The sequence below is a fragment of the Fukomys damarensis genome, unplaced genomic scaffold (genome assembly GCF_012274545.1).
Source record: "Fukomys damarensis isolate Sample0158 unplaced genomic scaffold, DMR_v1.0_HiC HiC_scaffold_38, whole genome shotgun sequence".
Lineage (NCBI taxonomy): Eukaryota > Metazoa > Chordata > Mammalia > Rodentia > Bathyergidae > Fukomys > Fukomys damarensis.
Window position 1 is genome coordinate 3504269 of NW_022900950.1, and position 24465 is coordinate 3528733.

General features: G+C 32.9%; 1 protein-coding gene across 4 annotated transcripts in view; it reads right to left on the reverse strand.

Moving 5' to 3' along the window:
• Sclt1 (sodium channel and clathrin linker 1) overlaps positions 1-24465 on the reverse strand; it is a 168371-nt gene that overhangs the window by 140470 nt on the left and 3436 nt on the right. For all 4 annotated transcript variants that reach the window (XM_010618878.3, XM_010618874.3, XM_010618875.2 and 1 more), the window contains 4 exons: positions 18708-18775; positions 11205-11263; positions 9560-9632; positions 3934-3989 (listed from right to left, as the gene is read on the reverse strand). In XM_010618878.3, the coding sequence (XP_010617180.1) occupies positions 3934-3989; positions 9560-9632; positions 11205-11263; positions 18708-18740 (221 nt within the window). In that variant the 5' untranslated portion in view covers positions 18741-18775. The remainder of the gene's footprint in view (positions 1-3933; positions 3990-9559; positions 9633-11204; positions 11264-18707; positions 18776-24465) is intronic.

Consider the following 24465-nt stretch of genomic DNA (forward strand, 5'->3'; position numbering starts at 1 on the left):
AACCGAGCCGGGCATGGTGGTGCATGCCTGTAATCCTAGCACTTGGGAGGCTGAGGCAGGAGGATTGCTGTGAGTTTGAGACCAGCCTGGCCTACAAAGTGAGTTGCAGGTCAGTCTCAACTACATAGTGAGACCCTGTTTCAAAACAAAACAAAACAAAACAAAATATGGAATCGGCTCTTTAAAATTTTATTTACTCTGATAAATTACACTTCATAATTATAGCATGTAGTACATTAAAATATAAAGTAATGTATTTGGGTTTATCTACCATCTTAATATTTTCCCTGGCTTTAAAAATTTTTTTCTATCCTTTCTTGGATTACTTTTCACTATTCTAGTTTTCCACCGCATTAGCTGAGCAGTGATAAGATCTTTTACTTTACAATTATTGTCTATCCAAGTAATTATAAAATGGATCTTTGAATTATCAAACTATAATATAAATTAACATTCTATTTCCTTGGGGCAATGATAGAAGCTGAGACTATTTAAACCCCACTTACCTTTTTCCCCCTAAATTCATGATATTGCTGACCTTTAATTTTGAGTAGATATTTTAAAGACAATGCTATTATTTTACAACACTTGGTGTTCATTAAGCTTTCTCCCATGTTTATCCTTCTTAAGCTTTAGCTATGGATTATTTTCTCTACTTTTGGAGGAAGACTTTTTTAGAATTTTTATATTAATTTTTCCAATGATAATTTTATCAGCCCCTTTTATTTCTCCAGGATCAGATTCATTTATTTATAAGACCTTATAAAGGTAATTATCACATATAAACAGGTAGAAAAACAGACTAATAAGCCAAAGAACATATAAAGCATATATAAAACAGGTCATACTAAGTCAAGGTATGCTTTTAGATATAGTGTCCCACACTGAACTCACTCATTTTATAGATTAAGAAACTGAGTTGCAGAGAGATTAAAGTACTAATACAATGAAAATATCAAGTTACTGCAGTAATGAAATTATAACTAATTATCACAAATAATAGACAATAGAAAGTTGACAAAGATCTTTCTAAAAGTTTTGATTTTTTATATGACAAAGATAAAACAATTCTAACCTTTATTTCTTTGAATTAAATTTGTCTTTGAGAGTAAGATATATTATTCTTTCATATGACATTTTAAAAACTGCTGCTTATTAACATCTCAATTTAGAGGTGTTAAAATTGGGATGAGGGGAGTAGATAGTCAATCTTAGAATTAGTAAGGCAAAAGAGAGAAAAATAAACACAACTACATAATACTCTGGGACCACTCGCTGGTATGACCTTTCCACATGCTTCCACATGAATGAGATTCACTCATTTTCTAAATCCAAGCCTCCCTGATAAAGATTTTTACACTACTGCCAGAGTGTAGAATTTGGGGGGGGGGGTTAATACAGAATTTCTTAATAAGTAGAACTGTTGTTTCCTTTCTCATGTTTGTGCAATGAATCCTACACATTTTTCCAGAACTTTCTGACATTGTGCAGCTCTGAAGTACAACTGGAAACAATCTTTCTAGAATATAGCCTCTCCTCTGCTTAAAACCTTGAAGAGCTCCTTATGTTATCTGAGCAAAAATTTAAAGTATACAATAACTGTATGTAATTTCCCTACATACGCTGAGATTCAGCCATATTAAATTACCTATATTTTATTAAACATATAGTTTGTTTTCAATCTGTGAATTCTGACTCATTCTAAAAGAGCTCAGATTTCACCCACTCATTTAAACTGTAAAATAAAGTAAAATTGGATCGCATAAAAAACCAAGTGCAAAGAGGTTGGGAAAAGCAGAGCTAGATAATGTCGTCAGGGAATGCTTTCCAATGAGAGCTTGGAGGAAGAGAAGTGGCCAGTGCTGTGCAAGTATGGAGAAGAAAATTCTAGGCAAGTAACAAGTAAAAAGGTCCTGAGATGGTAACTGGTTTGCTGTGTTGATGAAAATCAAATTAAAAACTTAACTTAGGCCACTGTGAGTGGAGACTACCAACAAAAGGGTAGTGTGATAAGAGATCTACACATATAAAATTCAATTATGAACAGAGATAGAGAAATTAGCTCAGTTCTGACTTTATCTGAGATTATTAGTAGAAATTTAAAACTCATAATTACAGGTTAACAGATATGATTTTGGTGGACCTTGAGGTATGACCTTCCTCAGTATAAATACCTCAACATCAGAATAGCAGGGAGTGTATTATGGAATTCTAACTTCTTTTTTGCCTCTTATTCAAGAATATAAAAAATTCATGTTCTGCTATCATATTAACAAATGTGATAACATATTAACATTAGATCACTTGTAGATTAATATTGAAACAAACTAGTAATAATTTAAAAAGGTGAACTAAAATTTAAAATCATATCTTCCATTTATCAGAAAAGAAAAAAACTAACAAAGTTAGTAAAACAAATAGTATACCAAGGGCCACTGGACTTAATTTACTAAGCACTAGCTTTATGTTCTTAGTGATATCTTTGGCTTCTCTAAAGCTCTACATAAGTGTAAATAAAAGCCTTAAGATAGTTTTTTATTTTAAAAAAGGCTTTTGGTTATTGTCAAAGGCTGTTAACAGATTTTACATACATCTTTACATACAGTGATCATTTTTATTGCAAAATATGTTAGTAATCTTTCGGTGAGGATCTATGGAATAAATATGCAGGTCTTTATAGATTGTTCAGTTTCTGTCACAAGTATTCAACTGTATCATCATGGAACAAGGCAGCCATCAACAATATGAGCAATATACAAATGAAGGGGCCTAGCTGTATCCAAAAAACTTACTAACAAACAAACAAACAAACAAAAAGTGGCAGTCAATAGTCTGGGAACCCCTGAAAGCTGCCCTTAAATCTCTCTATCAGTCAGTACACTTTGGCTACAAGTAACAAAATGCCCAATTAAAAAAAAGGATAGTAATTTTTTTGTCTGTTTTAATTGCTGATGTATCCTAGATTCTTGATTAATGTCTGACACTTAGAAGACACTCATTAAATATTTCTGAATGAATATTTTATGCCTATAAACAGCCAGGCCTGTTTGTGGTGCACTCAGAAACAGTCACATCTGAAAGTGCTGGCATTAAATACAGCAAGCTGCTGAAATCCTTGCCCTGCTGCCTCTATCCAGCACAAATCTGTGTTCTGACTGCCTTCCCTATCTACTGGTATGGGCAAGGATCACAGCTCAGCTTGGAAAATTACCACAGCCAGGGGTAAAAAGACAGAGGTGCCTCTGAAACAGACAGAATGTAAACAGGTACAGCCTCTTTGGAAATTAAGTTGACATTTATTACAAAACCTAACACTCACATAATGTGTGATCTAACAATTTCATCCCTTGAAGCTCTTGTATTTGTACATGATATCATTGAAAACATTAATACTAGATGATACAATTTTATAGTTTTTACAATGCAAACATATATTGATTAGAGATAAAATTATCTATAAAAAATTTAAAAGCAAGGCAATGATAAACTCAAAATTCAAGGTAGTGTTTACTTTTGGCAGAAGGAAGAATGAAATTGGGAATTGGAAAAGAAACATGGATAGATGCGCCAATATCAATAACATTATCTGTTATGCTGAATGGCAGGCTGACAAATTTTCATTTTATCAGAATGTTTCCTAACACATTTATATCATATACACTACACTACTGATTGCTGTTTCTAAAGTGCTTATTATGTTCAGTATTCCAAACCCTCACTTTACCCTTTATAGTCAGCACTATGAAAAAGATTCTGTAATCTCCAATTTATGGCTAAAAAACTAAAGCAGAAAGAAATGTGTGTCTACAGTCATAAGCCAGGAAAAAAATGGAAAATCAGACCCTAGATTACCAGTGTATTATATATATTAAATAACAAAAACAAATATTATTTACAAAAATAAATGAAGGAACCAATAACTATTTGATCTACCTTTCATTTTCTTTGATGACATTTTCAAGTTGTAGTTTCATCTCACCCATCTGTTTCTGAAAGAATAAAGTATGATATAGAATTAATTTTCCACATAATTAGATATCAATTAAGTAGTCCATTCATATGCAAGCATTCAAAGTATGTGCCATTAGCCTACAGGTAAGAAAGATTTACATTACACCTTACTCTCAATAAGCAATATTAATATGCATAGTTTAATACATAGGGCATTCTGAATAGACTATAAAATATTTTAATACATTGACAGGTATTTAATATAATTCCTGTGATTAATAGCTATTAAAACAAATGTAAGACATTCTTCAGTATATACTGTAACAAATACCAGATGAATCCTGCATCTTGACTGTACATCTTAGTTAATTTACCTCAGCTGAGATGCTAGCCATGTAAGTGTGTATATTTCTCTATAGGAAATAGTAATAGGGAAAAAGAAAATAGAGGTCTTGTTTAGTAGTCATTCTTTCAGTCTCTGATTCACTAGCCTTATTAACTATTTAAACTCTAAACTATCAAGGCTACTACAGTCAACAGACACGGTCACTGACACATTTAGGAGGAAAGATGATTTTTGTTTTAAACCTATTAGTTAAAATACATTAAAGAATAAAATGCATACTGTAAAAGTAGGATGAAAGTTTAATTTTCTCTGAATAAAAGTATCACTAGGATTTCAAAAGGAAAGGAAGCACATTTCAAGTAGGCAGAAATACGAATAAAAGCAAAAAGACAAAAAATATGTAACCAGCCTTCAACAAAAGTAAATGTGAGAATGGAGGAGGTCATGTGAAATCACACTTAAAACAAAAATGCAATGAACTAGTGATATATTCACTAGTCTTGATTGTGCACCCTCAAAGAAAGAAGCCACGCCTAAAGGGAACTTTGGTAAGGGACGTTCAGAATAGGCAATTCTCCAAGTCCTTCTCTCTCCCTTTCAAGAAGAGAAGCAGCTTGGTTTAGAAATCAGTAAGAGCCAATTCTAAGTAATAGTTGGCTTGAAAGGTGAGCTTTTCCCAGTTGCTATACCTAAATCATAATTAAACCAAAATAAATTCATTTACTACCAGAGAAGTGAGCACTCACCATACATCTACTAATGCAGTAAAAAAATAAAATTGAAAAGTCATGTGCAGCATCTTAAATTCTACACTAAGATATTTAGAATTTATTGTAGAAATTATCCCTATTTTATAATTTTTTAAAAAGCTGATCTTTAAAAATTATATTAAATATATATTACTCTAAAATTATAGGCTGTACATGCATTAGCTAAAATTAAAGATGGATCATAAAATTCACATTAAAATTCTTTTTTACTTTTTTAAACTTTTTGAATGTTCCTTTAGTTTTTGAAAAAAAAAACATTTTCATAACCAAATAATGAGAACAATGATAGTTACTATACTACGTATTATTTTCAAAGTAGTTATTCAGTACAAGACATAAACCAAAAAAATTCTTACATAAAAAGAAGCAAACCAATAATAACACAAACTTTTTTCAACAAACTGAGATAAAAAACAATATAACAGAAATAAATTAGCATATATATTGAAGTAGTTTTAAACAATGGAATATATAATTTGCAGAAGTATTTAAAACTTCTATCTACTTCCTATTTATCTCTCTTCTATTCGGCTCTCTGTATGTGCACACACAATTTACATGGTATCAGTGAAACATATATGTTACATATAAAATATTTTTTTCTCATATAAAAGAAACCATGTTTTTTTCTGGCAAAAAATCATTCACATAGAGAACTGAAGCAGGAGTTTTTGTGCTTTAAAGATACTCTATTTTTTAATAAAATCATTAACTCTTAAGAATTAATTCTACATAATACCTATGTGAACAACTATTCTTAGAAGAAGTGCCAACATCTGTTTTTCTCACTGAAAGCGGTAACAACTATTGTTTGTTTGTTTTGGTTTTCTTGAGACAGGGTCTCACTATGTAGTTGAGACTGACCTGGAACTCACTATATAGTCCAGGTTGGTCTGTAACTCACAGTGATCCTCCTGCCTCAGCCTCCCCAGTGCTGGGATTATAGGTGTGCGCCACCACGCCAGTAACAACTATTCTTATCATCATAGACTGCTTTGGGCTTTTTAAACTGTAGCTTTCTCTTATAATTAATTTAGTAATTTCTCTTCAGTGGGTAAGAATGCTAAATGGCGAAATGAAGTTAAACATTTTAGTAAAATAGCTGATTAAATAGGTAAATCAGATAGATTATAAAAAGTTTAATTTCAAGATAACTAGCTATTCTATAACAAAGTACATAATGTCATTATAGCAATTCAGAGAGAGTGAATTCAGTGAACACTTTAAACTCACTAGTTCCATAAATAAAAGTAAAATACAATTTGTTCAAAAGATATTTATTATTCTTTGTCAATTAAAAAGATGAAAAGACATCGCTGCGGTTAGATTAACTTTAAATGACCACAGGCTAAAAAGTAAAGAGTAGGAAATGACTAGAAAATGAACTTACTTAAGAACTACTTATGATAAAATGGACTACAATTTTTACAACTGCCTGTTTCTGAAATTTGAGTTTATAAGTTCATTTTATAAATTTGTATAGTAGAGGAATAACCTTGGAAATGAAAGTCCATATTACTCCAAATGCAACAGAATAAGCTACATTATTCTAGGAGATATAAGCACCACAGGTTCTCTTAATAAAGCGGCATATGTATTAACCCATAAACTGAAGAATACATTGTTAAGCTTTCTCTAACCATCTCATTCCCATAAACCTCAGCATTTAATTATGTGGGACTGCATAACTTTGTAATCTTAAGTAAGTTCCTAGTCTCAATTGTGATTAATGTAAATTAACAGGTGAACATTTAGTAGTTCTGGGTAAATAGATAAAGACTGTTTCACTGCTTGTCTGCCTGGAAGGAATGTTTTGAAAACCTTGGGACATTCTGTAAGCATCTTGAGTATAGACACCCACCCTGCCTACCCCCTTATAAAAAGGACCTCAGCCCCTGAGCTGGGACCTCGAGGAGCTACTTGGCTCCAGGAGTGCGGTCTGGCCAGACTAATACAGGTCTGTTTTCCAACTAGTCTGATGTGCTCCTTCCTGGGTGATTCTTGCTCTTGTCAAGCTCCTGGAGCAATCACTGAGCTATAGGTCCCAGCATCGCGGTGGCCCTTTTGGCTGTTCACAGCTCCCGGAAGTAAGGCCCTGAGTCTTGCATCTGCAGCCCTCGTTGGGCTATAGGACTCAGCATCGTGGAGGCCTTTCGGCTGTTCATGCTCCTCGGAGTGGAAGTGAGACTTTAGGTCTTACATTTTTTCATCAGATAGTTAAAGACCTACTATGGACTATACTTAGAAGTATACCATAAGATTTCTTCCCATCCATCTATGAAGAGAGGAGAAAGTGACATGGAACGTGCTTAGTGTCTCTTACACCCACTGTGTTATCAGAAAATGAATCTCAGTGAGAGTTATTGGGTTTTTTTGGGGGGGTTATGGCATTTTCTAGGCCAAATTGCCATTCACAATAGAAGCCTCATACAGATTACTGTACAACTCTAGTGCAGAGAGGCAGATACTGGAGTGATTATTTGTACCAGACACCTCTGCCCAGAATTAGCAGGCTATAGTGGCACAAGCTTCTCGTCCCTCCATAATTGGCTGTGTAACACTGGAAGTAGCGGAGTTTGGCTGAGTTCACTCCCAGTCAAGGTCAACTGACTCCAGCTAAATTCTTCCCCTCTGAATTAACTGTTTGTTCTCTTCAGCAAAGATATGCTTGTGCCCTCCTTCTACAGTCCTGCCTGCTTGAGGCTTCTTATCAACAGGTGTCCCAAGGCCTGCCCAGCTTCCCCCTTCCCACACTTGTGAAGAATAAATGCTGGATGTCCTGGGTCCTTTGTCTTTGCTGCCCAGAGCAGCTTAGATCAGCACACTCAGTTTCTCTCAAGTCTCTGTCTCTGTGTTTAATTCCAACTTTCTTATTGTGTGGATGTGTACTGGCTTGCAGGAGGCCAAAACCACTGCAGGGGTCTCTGGCAACTTCCATTATCCTTTCTCTGTAATTACTGTTTATTTTTCATTCATTAATGTTTTTTACATTTTTTTCCTCATTGAGTTTATTGGTACATTTTAGGTCTACAGTACAGTTAGTTACATTCATTACTGGGATCTTGTACCTTTACATGACACGTCTTGGTTCTCATTTTTTCCCCATAACCATACCCTCCCTCCCTTCACCCCTTCCTCCCTTCCCTATTTACAAACACTTTATTTCCATTTTTCATTTTCTTATTTTTTTCCTTTCCCTTATTACCTTTCCCCTACCCTTCCCATTTCCCCTACACCTTTTCATTAATTTTATTGGTACATTTTAGGTATGCAACATGCTGACATTCATTATTGGGAATTTATACCTTTACATAATATATCTTGGTTCTTGTTTTTTTTTCCCCCATTCCCTGCCCTCACTTCAATCCCTCCCTTTTTACAAAGACTTTGTTTCCATTTTTTCCTTTTCTCATATTTTTCCTTTCCCTTCTTTCCTTTCCCCTACCCTTCCCACTTCCCCTTTATACCCTTTCTTCCTATTTCACATTACCTATTATACATTTTGATTGTTATGTACACTTTTAGTTTCTCACACCAGAGAAACTATTTGGTATTTACATGTTTGTCTTATTTATTTCACTTACGAGTATGGCTTCAAGTTATTATATTTTCTTCTATTTTTATTTAATTATGTCAACCCTGCTATCCTTATCACAACAGAATTGATAGAGATTAGTATTTCAGCCAAATACGATCATGAGAAAGAGACATAACTGCAAGATTAGCAAGAGACCTAAATTATTTGCTTCCATTGTAATGTTATTCTAGTATCAGAAAATTGAGGAGAAAATGTAAAATTTCAGTTCAAAGAAACACATCATTAATATTAGTTATACACTAAAAATATAGTTCATTGAAACTTAGATTGTGTCCTGGGCAATTCTGTGCCAGTATTCTAATTTTCTATCAGCTTAGTCTGAGAAGTCATGGAAGCCAGAGTACTTTTCTGTATAGACAACTTCCTCAGTTTCTTTATTCCCTTCATTATTAAAATACTACTAAGGATTTCTGCAAAAAAAAAAAAAGCTGCTACATTTTAAGCTAGCATTAGAAGTATCTAAAGGACATAAACAAAAAACATTTGACAGACACAGTATTTGAAGTTGAGAAACAAAATCCATTTTGTAAATAAGAAAAATTGCAGGTAGAATGAAAGTAAGGAAAAAGGTCTGAAAGAATGTAAGATAGTGTTTGAGAGAAAAAATATATAATCAAGTAATAATGTGATGAAATTTTCCTAAGCATCTAAGAGATACTTCTGCCAAACAGCAATAGCAAAGAAATACTGAATTAAAAAAACAAAACTAAAGATAATCTTTAAATACATACATATGTATTTAAATGCATACACACTGGCATAGACTAAACAGAATCAAGAATCAATTACAGTAAAATATTTTCTTCCTCATCAATGCTTTGAAAAAGAATGAGTCTGTCTTACTTTTTCTTTCTGAACAATACTGCAAACCATTTCATAGTTATAATTTCATACCTGATAATACTTCAGCTGATCACCTAGCTCTGCCGTATGCTTATCATACTCAGTGATGAGATGTGCTAAAAAGCTAAAGAAAAAGCAAAGAGTTGAAACTAATACATATTTGGTCCTATCTAGTTTAATAAGTAACAAATAAATTATGTATCAAATTTTTTGTTTTATTTATCCATGAGAATAAGTACTTTGGCTTTTCCCTAAAGGTTTTTTAAGTCTTAGTATCACTCCTACTCTTGATTAAAGAACTGTGTGCACCAGTATACACTCACCAGCAGGGGAGCAGACTTCCCTTTTCCCAACAGCCCTGCCAGCATTTGTTGTTGGTTGATTTATAGCCCTTCTTTCTGGGGTGAGGTGGAATCTGAGTGTTGTTTTAATTGTATCTCTCAAGTGACCAGTGATACTGAACATTTTTTATGCATTTATTTGCTGTTTCTATTTCATCTGAGAAGTGTGTACTCATCTCAAATACCCATTTTTGGATGGGGTCTTTAAATTTGGGTCGGCTGATTTTTTTCAATCCTTTATATGTTCTAGATATTTGTCCTCTGTCTGAGGAACTGCTGGCTAAATTATTTTCCCACTCTGTGGGTTGTCTTTTCTTTCTGATGGTGCTATGGAAATCAGTGTAGAGATTCCTCGAAAAACTAGGATTAGAGGTCCCATTTGACTCAGCTATTCTCCTTCTGGGGATCTTCTCAAAAGAATCATACCACAGTGATATATGCTTGCCCATGTTTATGGTGGTACAGTTTATAATAGCTTAATCTTGGAAACAACCCAAATGCCCATCAACTGGAGACTGGATAAAAAAGATGTGGGTTTTTTAAATAATGGAGTACTATTCAGTAATAAAGAAGAATAAACTCAAGACATTTCTAGGTAAATGGATACACCTTGAGAAAATACTGAAGTGAAACAAATCAAACACATATGTGTAAATATTTCATTGTTTCTCTGGTGTGAGAAACTGAAAGTATAAATAAGGACCAAAAAGAATGAGAGATATCGTGAAATAGGAAGACATGTTGAAAATTATACTGAGTGTGAGATACTTTGTTAATACTTAAAATGTTTTATGCAAAAAATAAAGTATAGTATTATTAGGAAATAAGATGAGAGATAAATTAGCAAATGAAAATATATTCTTTTAAGATCATGATTCACAGTGTATTTACCACTGTTATTCTCTAATAATTTTTGTTATAAACAATGTGTTCTTTCATAGAATTTCTTTTATATTTTCTTTATTAATACCTATTTATATTACCTTAAAATTAAAATCTTTGTTTAAAGAATTGCTTGTGTTATGTGGGCGGTAGGGTGGGTAGTCTGGTCTGAGCATTTCTGGTCTCTACATATTAGATCTCAGTAGAGCCTTACCCTCGATGGGCTTTGCTTGTAACAAATACAAATGTTTGCAGACATTGCTAAATTATCTCCTTTTGGTACAAGCACAAAATCATCCCCCTTCCTGAGCCACTCTAACATACTCTATGATACCTGCTTTTTCTTACTGACTCAATAAGTTAGTTCAATCTAACTTTAGCCAGCCCAAAATAAATATTCCTAACACTAAAATAATTTTTTTAGTGACAATGAATATTGTTAAGAAAATAATATTTCTCTGGTAATACTTTACCTTTGATCAACTTCTGAGTTTACTAATGTATCATCTCCATCTCCTTTGAAGATAATTTTCTATAACAGAAAATATAATTCTTAAAATGCTTTCTCAAATCATTCTAGGCAAAAATGACAGTGGTTTAACATTAAATACAATTAAAATTTTTACAACTATAAAATCCATTGATGTAATTTCAAAAGAGAGAAATTTAAAAATCAGCTCATTGATGCAGAACTGCATTTAGTATGCTTGACACACATACATGGTAAAACTTCTTGGAAAATTAGAAATATGATGAATTTTTCTTGAAATGATAAGAACATCTACCAGAAAGAAATCTACTTTAATTACCATTCTCCACTGCAAAAACCAGAAGCACTGCAATAAATTCAGTAATAATACAAGGGCGCTCACAAACACTATAAAAATTCAACATCATAGTAAAAGTTCAGCCAATATGAATACAATGTGGGGAGATTTAGCAATTAAAAAGCAAGATACAATATTATCATTCACAGACATATTGACCATTTATCTAGAAAAAGTCATATGATCTACCAATTCCTAGGACTGGTAAGAGAATATGCTAAGTTATCAGAATATTAACATTTAAAAAAGAAAATTCAGTAGTTTCTTCAAACACCAGCATTCTTTTTTTCTGTGATCTATTTTGAAAGAGAAAACAGGTGCATATTTTCCTTACTTGTTCATTTATCAATGAATACTTAGGGCAGTGGTGGCAATCCTATGGCACATGTGTTACTGTGTTTTTCTTTTAAGACAAAAAATGTTAATGTAGAGTTGTTTTTACTAAACTAAAACTTTGGTATTCAGGTTTAATTGCAGTGTTGTTACACTGTGATAAGTGAGTTTTGGACTGCAGTTTGGCACGTGATCTCCAAAAGTTTCGCCACCCTTAACTTACGGTATTTCTGTATTTTGATCCTTATGAATAATGGTGCAATGAACACAGGCATGGATTTCATTTGGATTTAGCTAGAAGTGGGATTTCTGATCACAGAACAGGGCTATTTTAAAGTTTTTTTAGAAACCCCTACTCTTTCCATAATGGTTATACCAATTTACATTCCCACCAACAATGTACAACAGCTCTATTTTCTCCATGTCTTTCTCAAAGCCCACCATGCACTGTTTTGGTAACAGGACACGATATCTCATGATATCATATCTCACTGAGGTTTTGATTTACATTTCCCCTATGACTAGTGATTTTTATATATCTGTTGATCATAGGTATATCTTCTTTGGAAAAATGTCTATTAAGATTCTTTATCCACTTTTAATTGAGTTATTACTTAGTGGTATGAGCTACTTATATATTTTGGATATTAACTTGTCATAGACATATAGTTGCAATTTTACAATGCAAATATAGGAATATGTTATTTACATTAACTCAATATATATGAGGTATGATAAAAACTGAAGTGAATGCTGTTGCCACATGACATCCACAAAAGGCAGGGATCTTCAATATGAGAAGCAGTGCATCAAACCTCAGTAACAGTGTGCGAAGTTTCAACTTGTTCAGTACAGTCAGTTGTGAGCAATGCTTGAGGGAAGGTGTGTTTTAAAGTGTACCATAAATCATAAATCACAAACAACACATTTCGTTGGAGTTGCATGATATGCGGCTTCAGGTTTCAACTTTTTAAGAAATTAAGAGCTGAAACTTGGGTCTATGGTTATGATCCAGAGACCAAGGTTCAGATCTCTCAATGGAAATCACCAAGTTCTTATGAAAAAAGAATGTCAATCAAGATCCAACATCAATGTGATGCTAATTTTGTTTTTTGTCTTTGATGAAACTGTGCAAACAAGTTTGTGCCCAGAAATACCATGGTGAACTCTGAATATTACAAATGTATATTATTTAAGAAACAATGCTTACAAAAATGGCCTGAGAAATGGGGAAATGATTTCATCCTCCATAATGACAATGCTCTGTTACACAGCTCTGCTGGTATAGCTCTGTGTGTGTGTGTGTGTGTGTGTGTGTGTGTGTGTGTGTGTGTCTGTGTACATATTTTTATGTTCTCTAAATTCCAGTTCCAGTTAAGTAACACTGATGAGAATCTTTGTTTTGGCTGACAACTAGGATTTCCTACCTTCTGCCACAGAGACAGGCTCAAATTGAGATGTTATTGAATGGTTATTGAACTATCACATGTGATTACTAAGAAAAAACATACATACATACATACATACATACATACACATGAATGATATTACAGTGTACTCATCCACTAATCACCAGATCTGGTACCATGTAATTTCTGGCTTTTCCCCAAAGTCACAATGACCCCGACATGTAAACATTTTCAATTAATTCAGGACATCAAGGGAGACACATTACAACTAGGCACTCATAAAACAGAACATGCAGAAGTGCTTCAGAAAGTGGTAAGACTGATGGGATAAGTGTGTTTAAAGTGAGGAACAGCATTTTGAGAGTGATCAATGACAATTTCTCTTTTACTGTAACACATTTTTTAAAAAATTAAGTATTCATTGCATTTTTCAATCACACCTCATATGGTGTTCTGCCATCCCATAGATTGTATGTTCATTTTACTGCTTTTTTTGCTTTGTAGAAACTTTTTTGTAATCCAATCTATTATTGCTTTTGTTGCCTATGATTTTGGTGTCATGTTCAAAAACTATTTGCCAAGACCAAAGTCCAGAAGGTAGCTTTCTTCCTGTTTTCAGTAATCTTTATGGTTTCATGTGTGACATTTAAGTACTTAATTCATTTTGAATTATTTTTTCTTTATGGTATGACTTCATGTTCATTCTTCTGCATGTGGATTCTGAGATTTCTCAACACCATTTATTCAAGATTATCTTTTTCTTATTATATATTCTTGGCAGCTTTGTTATAATTAGTTCATTAAACGTGTGAATTAATTTCTGTGCTGTTTGTTCCACTGATTGATGTGTGTATTTTTATACTATCTTGCTTAATAAAGCTTTGAATAATGCTTGAAATTATGAAGTGTGATGGCTCCAGGTCGACTGTTCCTCCAAATTATGCTAGCTATTCAGGATCTTTTTAGGATTATTTTTTCTATATTTATGAAAATGCGATTGGAATTTTCATATACTGTAGATTGCTTTAAGTAGTTTGGACATTTTAACAATATTAAGTTTCTAATTCATGAACATTTGTATCATAAAGTTCTTTCAATATTGCCTTATAGTTTTCAATGTCTTACAATTTTCCCTTCAATACATTTTCTCAAACTATTTTATTCTTTTTGATACTTTTATAAATAAGGTTGGTTTATTTCTTTTTTTGGACAGTTCATTATTAGTAAATAAAAATGCTACAGATTTAATGCTGATTTAGCATTCTGCAACTTTATCAGAATTATTGAATCATCCTTATAATTTTGAGCAGAACATTTAGATACTTCTATATATAAGATCATGGAATGGCAAATAATTTCATTTCTTCATTTCTAATATGGATGTCATTTGTTTCTTTTTCTTGCCCAATAGAACTTGCAGTAATATGATTAATAGAAGTTGTGGGAAATCTTGCTTTGTTTCAGGTTTCCATTGTTGAGTGATGCTGGATGAGAGCCTGTTATCTATGGCCATTATGATGTTGACATGTTGTTCTTTCTGTAACTGATTTCTTGGAGAGTCTATCATGAAACAATGTTGACTTTTGTCAAATGCTTTTTGTATCTGCTAAGATGATGATTTTTATCCTTCATTCTGTAATGTACTATATCACAATTATTAATTTGCACATAATGAATTAGCCTTTCATTCTAGGGATAAATCCTATTTTATGATGTTGGTGTCTGAACCCTTAAAGTACTGTTAAATTTATTTCATTAATATTTGTCTATGCTCCTTAGAAAATGGCCTGAAATCTCATCCTTAACAGGCTTTTGGCATTAAAGTAGTACTGGCTTTCAAAAATTAGTTTGGCCAGGTGTAGTGGCACATGCCATTAATTCCAGCACTCTGAGAAGGTAGTGAAGGAGGATCATAAATTGCATCTTAGCCTGGGCAACTTCGTGAGATCCTAGATTCAATCCCTAGTCAAAGAGAAGAGAGAAGAAAGAAAGAAGAAAGAAGGAGAGGGAGAGGAAGGGTAGATTGAAGAAGAAGAAAGATGAGAGGGAAGAGGAGGAGGAAGAAGAAGAGGAAGAAGGAGGGTAGATTGGAAGGAGGGAGAAGGAGGGAGAAGGAGGAAGGAGGAGGAGGAGGAAGAGGAAGGAAGAAGAGGAAGGAGGAAGAGGAGAAGAGAAGTAAGGTAGACTGAAAGTGTTCCATCCTCTTCAATTGTTTGGAAGAACCTGAGATAGGCTGGGATCTATTCTAAAGATTGTTTCCAGTGTGCTTAAGAAGAATGTGTTGTGGCTGTTGGTATGTTACATGCCTATGTGCTAAACCATTTGCTCTAAAGTATAGCTCATGTTCAACGTTCCTTGTTGACTTTCTTCTACCTGGATGATCTATGCTTTCTCCCTGAGCTCTCTCTCTCTCTTTTTTTTTTTTAACTCCTTTGCATTCTCATTATGTTGGTGCATTTGAAATGTGTCCCACCACTTTCTTTTTTGTCTTCTAATCAAGTTCTTTTGAAATCCTACCCATTGTTCAGTGTTCATGAGGTATGCTATATCTTTATCTATATCCAATATGCTAAATTTTTCTTAATTATTCCAAGTGTTTTTCTTTACAACCCTTAATATACATATTTGGTTTTGAATATTTCTAGTAGTTTTTAAGTTCTAATTATATAGTATTATCTTCATATCACTAAATCAGCTGGCATACTTCTAGCATAAAGGTAATGCTCAACAAATATCAATAAACAATTCTCAGAAATAATGCTCAAAACTAAGCAATACAAATCTAGAACAGAGTAACTCAACAATTCAAAGTAATCATTAAATTTCTAAGATTCTGAGAATAAACATAGTAAGTCAAACAACAGATAACCAAATCTTTGAAAAAATAAAAAGGAGACTTAGTAATGCCTTCCCATCTGCTAGTGAAACTTTTAGGAAAAAAAAAAAAAGAGTCCCTTACTTAATAACTCAAGATGTAGTTGAAAAAATCAAGTTGGGAGAATGAGACTGAAATTGACTATGAAAGTATTTATAAATATCCTTTTCACATTCTCAAAACATTAACAAATAATATAAAGAATTATTTATAGAATTTTATATACCTTAAATCACAAAAATACTTGGTCTTGTACAATTAATATCTATTTATCTTTTATGTTAAGATGGTTGATTTCCTGAGATGCTGTTGTAACACACACACACACACACACACACACACACACACACACAAAGGTCAAAATAATGGGTTGTAGTTAGTAAATAAATTCCCTGGACACTTCATACCACTAACAAAATAATATACCAAGTATTCTAATTAAAATTGTGATTTTTTTATTTTTTGCTTCTTGCTCTAGTCGGAATTGCCTATCAAATATGTAAATCTTTTCATCTCTATCCTTTGGAAGAAAATATAGACTAGCATTGTGTGAAGATGTTTTTGCATGTAGGTTTCAGCAAATCTCTTAACCTTCTCTCATATCCTGAGGAGACTGATTTGCATCATTTATCAGTACAAGTTAATATACAGCACAACAAATTTCTAAAATTTCTTTCAAGTGGACTGTGCAAAAAGTGTGAAATCATCAATATCCTAACATCATATGATAATGTAAAATCAATTCTTCAAGATTTTATGTATATTATTTCTCAGGTTTAGAACTACACAAATCAATACAAAAGCAATAAGCATATATGACAATTTAAATCTAACTCTTCATTTTTTAAAACTGAAAATGAAAAATTCACTTCCTCAGTTGTATCAGCCTAATTTGAAATGCTCAAATACTTCATGTGACTATTGGCTACCATACTGGACAGTGCAGAATTATACACTGCTATCATTAGAGAAGGTCATCCTGGACAGTAATGGTCTAGAAAGCTAGCAATCTAATTAAACTCAAAGAGTACAGGTATATTCTTATATCTTATCAACTGAGTCTTAGATATCGTAATTTTCAATGCAATTTTACATAACAATTATTTGTACACAGTTTGGACCAACTCCTACTCATTTCGTAAGACATGCCAAATTCTTTCCAGCCTAAGGCACTTGGTCCATTCTTTGGTTCACTTTTTACTTTCTGTCACAGCTTGAAAGTCTTTGTCATCGTACCACCACCAATAACTACATCACAAGACTGGTTTTTTGTTTGTAGGATTTTGTAATTTTAGTTACTTAATTTGTCAGATTTTCTTCCTTTGTCTACCCTTTTCATAGCTCTGCCCCCAAAGTATACCTAACAGTCATGTATTCAAAATTTATTAAAGTGAACAAATTAGTGTTTTGTTTTTTTTTTAATAAGTAAATGTCTTTCCTCTCCAGGACCACTCATGTCTTTGGCATTGGGTTTTATATTTATCCATTCCATTTGAAAGGCTAGCTAGAGTTATTGCTGTCATCTTTCATAATCAAGTCAGCCCTAGCTGCCAATAGATATGCTATAATACCTTCCCCAGAGATATTCTGGGGCTTTGGAAAAATCTGTATTTTATTCAAATCTTTCTTTCAGACTTACTCAGTAGAAGAAAAAAGCATAACAAACTTAGCAAAACTTATGAGGCTGTTCAACTATTATTATAATTTTTAGATAAGTATTCATTAAAAAGTAATGTAAGGAAAATAATACTGTAAACACAGTGAATATTACAGGGTAGCTACAAGACCCTCTGGACTAAGTCATGTTTAGAAATCAAAAAAGAAAGCAATAGACTAATGTTAGTATATATTAAAGTTATATTAAATCTATAATGACAAGCATACTCAAGCCAACAATAAACTACTCCTTTTTAGCACTTCAAAAACAATTTCATTTTTATACTATAAGAATTTCTGATTACATGATTCAATTATGCAAAAGCAAATTGTTTCCTTACTTCTTCAGAAGAGTCATTAATATTCTAGGAGCCATTATTTTTCTTTTAAAATTTGATGCAGGGCCCATCAATAAGTGTATCTTGTTGGTTAAATTTTTTTAATCCAATATTGAAATAAAAAATGATACTGAAGGAAGGAAATATTAAAATAATGCCATATATTATTTACTATTTGAGTTACTTCATGCTTCTGTCATAATTTATGAGAACTGAGAGTTACAGCATGCAACCAAATACACATTGAGAAACAATTTTAGGATTTTTTCAAAACTTGAATGCATTCTTATATTAGGATTCAGACATTTCAACATCATATATAGTATCAGTGCCAACCCTGGGGGTAAAAAAGCAGTCTCTATAGACCAAGAATTTATTTACATTAAGCAAAAACAAGTTTTCTTCTCATAATAATCAATGTTGTAAGCAAAATTTCAAAGTGTTATGGGAAGCTGCACATGAGAATTTCATACTGATGATGTACACATACTGTACTTAAACCTAAACGTAGTTGCTAAACTTTAATCAAGTTACATACCTGAATAGATGAATATTTGGAAAAATTTTCCATTTCGTTCCTCCTAAGAACTTCATTTAGTCTTTGATCTAAAACAATGGAAAAAAATCAATTTAAGTTCATTAGGTAATGCTTAATTTTTAAAAACTAGAACACAGTAGTAATTATTTGATACAGCCAATGAAAATGCCTAGTCTCTACTGCTTCTCTAAATGAGATGAATCATCAATTCAACACATAATTTTAGAATTTAAAATTAGTCCCCTTTCATATACCTCAGTCAACTATTTCCCATGGGGAAAAAATAGTTACAAAGAACCAATTTTTCTGATTCATGGATCTGAATTTTCAGTCTCCTGCCTTGTTCTTCATGTTAGCAGAAATTAAACAAACAAAAACAAACGTAAAACAGATTTTTTTTTCTAATTCCTACACTACATTTGAAAAGACTTGGGAAGACAAGCTACAGTCATGTTCCTTAGAATTCTTAAAATCAGCTGAAATTCTTCCAGGACAACCCATTGAAGAGTAACTGCAAGACAAAACCTCTAAATTAAACAGGGGTGGCATGGACAATGGAGAAGGAGGTCTAGAAAAAAAACAAGAGCTTTCAGTAAATATAAGGCAAAATATTTATTCACATCAAAGAAAAGAAACATACATGAGACACAGCATCCCAAAAATGTATAGGCATATATTCTTTTCAAGATTATATGGAATATTTAAAATGGATTATTTGCTGGTAATAGAACAAATATCAACAACTTTCAAAGTACTTAAGATAGAAAGAACATGTTATCTGACAACGGTACAATTAAATCTAGAATCAAGGCCCTCCAAAATAAAAGGAAAATTTTCCATGCATATGGAATTTAAAGAAATCACCTTTAAATAACCCATGGATCTCAGGAGGAATTATAAATGTAGCAGTATTTTGAACTAAACAATAACAAAAATGTCAAAACTGGTTGACAGAGAAATCTATAGTGTATATGTATATTTTGGGGGGGTTGGTACCTGGGATCAAACTCTGGCCCTTGCGCTTGCCAGGCAGGCAGCGGAACCACTGAGCCAAATCCCTGGCTTGAAACTTAGTTTTAACTCCATATAGAGATCCAAAAATGTTTGGGACCAGAAGTCTTTCGGATTTGGGAGTTTTTCAGATTTTAGGATGTTGTACAGAATTTACCTATTGAATATCCCTAGTCTGAAAATCCAAAAATCTATTATCATATCAACACTCAAAAAGAATTTGGAGCTGGGTATGATAGTGCATACCTATAATCCTAGAACTCAGGAAGCAAAGACAAGAGTATCATCATGAGTTTGAGGTTAACCTGGGCTACATGAGTTCATGGCCAGCCTAAACTACAAAGTGAGACCCTGCCTCAAAAAAATTTTTTTGGTATTGTGGGATACTTTAAATTTTGAATTTTTTTTATTAGGGATGCTCAACCTGTACTAGAAAAAACATCTGAAGCTAAAAATCCATTCCAAAAAGTTAGAAAAGACACAGGAAATTAAACACAAAGAAAGTGAAATGAAATAAATTAACAAAGCTAACCCCAGAAAATAAATGGAAAATAAATCCACAAAAAAGAGGATCAGAAGTGTAATAATCTCAAAAATTATTTTCAAAGACCATTTGATGAAATTCAACATATATTCATGATAAAGTCAGCAAAAGGACTAGAAGAAACCTTCCTTGATATATTAGCTGTCTAGAAAAAAATATACACAACAAACATCATACTTAAGTGTGAAAATGTTGAAAACATTCCCTTAGAATCTGAGAACAGGAGAAGGATAAATTCTCATGAATTTATTTAACACTCTAGTTGAGGTGGAAGTTAGATCTAAGTTATAATACAATAAGTAAAAGAAATGAAAGATGTAAAAGTAAAAAAGAAAAAAACACATTGATCACAGATATGAGTATGTGTGTGGTTAATCAAAAAATATATAAATTTTTAAAATCAATAATTAAATTTAGGAAGGTTGTCAGATACAAGGTCAATGTACAAAAACTAATTATATTTCTATATACTGACTATATAAAGCTAGAAAATAACATGATATCATTTACAGTGACATCAAAAATAGCAATGCCTAGGAATAAATCTAACTAAACAAGTGTAAGAGTCCTACAAAGAAAACCATGAAACATTCAGGAAAGAAACTAAACCATTAAATAAGTGGAGAGAAGGTATTCATGGTTTAGAGAAGCCAGTATTATGAGGTTATCCAATTTTCCTTATTGATTTACAGATTTAATGTAATCCAAAGCAATACTGTGGAAATTGAAAAGATGATTCTAAAACACAGAAACACAAAGTGAATAGCCAAGACACACACACACACACACACACACGCACGCATATTTCTTTATTGCAAATATATTTATTTGGTAGTAGTTAAGAACAAAGATGACGGGCCGGGGATTTAGCTCAGTGGTTCCAGCGCCTGCCTTGCAAACATAGGTCCCAAGTTTTATCCCCGGTACCAAAAAAAAAAAGCACATAACAAAACTAGTCTTGGTGTTCAAACTCCAACTTAGCCCCCTATTAGTTAGCCTTGAATTTGTGGTAGGAGTGAGATGAGATTATTGAATAGTTGTACACAAGAATGACAGTAAAAACAAATGAACCAATTGATCTTGGAATGAAATAACACTGGGCATATACATTTGGAAAACAGGGTACAAGAATATTAAGATTATTTAAAAGATAGCTGATGGACTAAGGGGTAACAGTTAACAGTTTGTGAAAAAAAAAAAGTAGTAAAAACAAAACCAGAGGAGTTAAGAATAAAGGTCATATTAGTCAATGTCCTATCAAAGGGACAAACACCCAAAACCTACAAATTAAAGGAGAAAATATTTATTTTGACTCACATTTCAGAGTATTCAGTTCACGGATGGTTGGCTACAAGGCAGAAACAGCATGCAGAGGGGCATAGTGGAGAACAGCTGGTCAACTCATAGCAGCCAGAAAGAACGAAAGAGACAGGGGAAGGGAAGAGCTGGAGACAAAGAAAACACCCTTCCAGGTCAAGCTCCCAGAGATTCTCCTCCAACCAGCCCCATCCTCTTAACACATTCAGCCATGGACTAGTGACGAATTCAATGATGAGTACAGTGCCCCCATAATCCAATCACCTTTCAAATGCCCCACCTCTGAACACATGAGACTTCTGGAGGACATTTTAGATCTACACTATAACAAAAGTTTTTTTTTTTTTTTTTTTTTTTTTTTTTGAGGTGGGGGTCTTACTATGTAGTTGAGACTGACCTGCAACTCACTGGTCTTGAACTCACAGTGATTCTCCTGCCTCAGCCTCCCGAGTGCTGGGATTACAGGTGTGCACCACCACGCCTGGCAACAAAAGTCTTGCTGAGGTCAAAGAATAAGTAAAGCTAGAGTAAGGTTTAAGATTTCAAAAGTAGGAATATTGAGTATGACTTGTGCTTATGTTCAAAAAGAAATAACAAAGACTACTGTATGATGCAACAAAAAACAAACAAGTGAATGAATAGTCTGCATGACATCTGATGTTGGACATCATATAATGATGATCAGAAATGTGAACTCCACGGTTACTCAGCTGAAAGATTTGATGGATATTCCAGACCATGGCACAGGGAAAGGAAATGCTGGCTGAGACCATTAGACTCTTTGAGAAAGGAGATGGAGCTGAAAAGTTGTGGAGTCTAAGTAAATTAGGGAGAGCAAATGAACTAGAATTGGCAGGACAAAGTACAGGTTGAATATTCCTTATCCAAAATGGACATGACCAGAAGTGTTTCAGAGCTTTCTGGATTTTGAAATACCCACTGGAATAGACTTTTAAGCATACTAATCTGAACATTGGATATGCTTCAAACTGCGCAACTTTTTAAGTACCATGTCAGTGCTCAAAAAGTTTTGTATTTCTAACATTTCGAATTTCACCTTTTTTTGGAGTAGGGATTTTCAACAGATAAGGTTGCACAGAGGTGTGCAAATATTACCCCTCCAGTATATTAAAAAGTAGTGAATGGCTCTTTATCTATTAAAGAAACTGAATTGTTAGTTTTCAATCTTTAAACACAGAAAACTCACTGCTGCATTCTACCAAACATTTAAGGAAGAAATATACCAACTTGCACAAGGCCCTGATCCTTGATCCCTGGTACAAAAAAAAATTAATAATAATAATAAATACCAACTCTATACAGACTATTGCAAAAAATTAAAAAGAACAAAATGTTTTCTAAGAGGTTGGCATTGTTTTGATACCAAATCAAAGACTTTAGAAAAAAAACAGTCATTTCAACTTTAAGCAAACATTTAAAAAACCAAATTCAAAAATATAAGAAAATAATTGTGTATCATGACAAAGTAGAGTTTATCCCAGAAACAGAAGGTGGAATTAAGATTTTAAAATTTATGAATGTAATTCACTCTATGAACAACCTACAAAAAAAAAAAAAATCTGATATTTCAATAGATGCTGGAGAAGCACTGGATTTAAAAGTCCAACATTCATTCTGATAAAAACTCTCAGCAAACTAGGAACAGAAATGAACAACCTTGACCTGAAAAGACTATCTATGAAAAATATCTACACATTTAATTCTAGTATCACATTTAATTCTCAAAGGCAAATGTTTTGCCTCTAAGAACAGAAATAAGGTAGGACATCTATCCCTCCCATAATCTCTGTTCAACATTGTATTGGAAATTCTAGCTAGTGCACTAAAGTAAGATGAGGAAATGAAAAGCATCCAAATTAAAAAGAACTAAAATGGTATATTTTTTTCAGATGAAAAGATCATTTAAGTAAAAAACCTTACAGACTACAAAAAACTTGTTGCAACTAATGAGTTTAACAAAGTTGCAGGTTACAATAGGCAAGGGCTGTATTTCCATATATTAGCTATGAAAAGTCAGGAAACTAAAAGTAAACGAATTATACCATTTATAATAGCGTCAAAAATTTCAATCTAGGGGCCAGAGATTTAGCTCAATGGTGCCGCAGCCACCTGCCTCCCAAGTGCAAGGACCCAAGTTCAATACCCAATACTAAAAAAAAATTTTCAATCCATAAATTTGACACAAGATGTGTAAAACTTATATGCTAAGAACTACAAAATGCTGCTGCTGAAATTAAAGAGATATATCAATGGAAAAGTATGTACATTTCATCGGTTAGAGGGTTGACTTCACTAACATATGAACTCCACACAAATTAATTCATTGATTAAATACCATGTCTATCAAAATACTAGCATCTTTTTTGTTTTTTTTTTTGTTTTTTTTTTAGAAACTGACAAAATGATTCTAAAATTCATAACGATCCACAAAGTACTCAGGATAGCCAAACAAAAGAACAAATGTTAAAAAAAAGAACAAATTTAGGGGCCGGGGATTTAGCTCAGCAGTTCGGTGGCCTGCCTTGCAAGTGCAAGGACCCGAGTTCAATCCCTGGTACCAAAAAATAAATAAAAAAAAGAACAAATTTAATAGATTATTCTTTAACTTTAATGTTTCCTATAAAGCTGTAATACACAAGACAGTAGAGTATTGGTGCCTACATATATAAATAGATCAGCAGAACAGAAGTTCACATACATATAGTCAACTTATTTTTAGCAAAGATGCAAAAGTAATCCAACTGAGAAAGGATAATCTTTTAATTGGGCATCTATATGCAAAAATTGAGCATAGACCCTTACCTCATACCTTGTACAAAATTTTACTATATGAACAGTAAATCTAAATGTAAAACCTAAACAAAA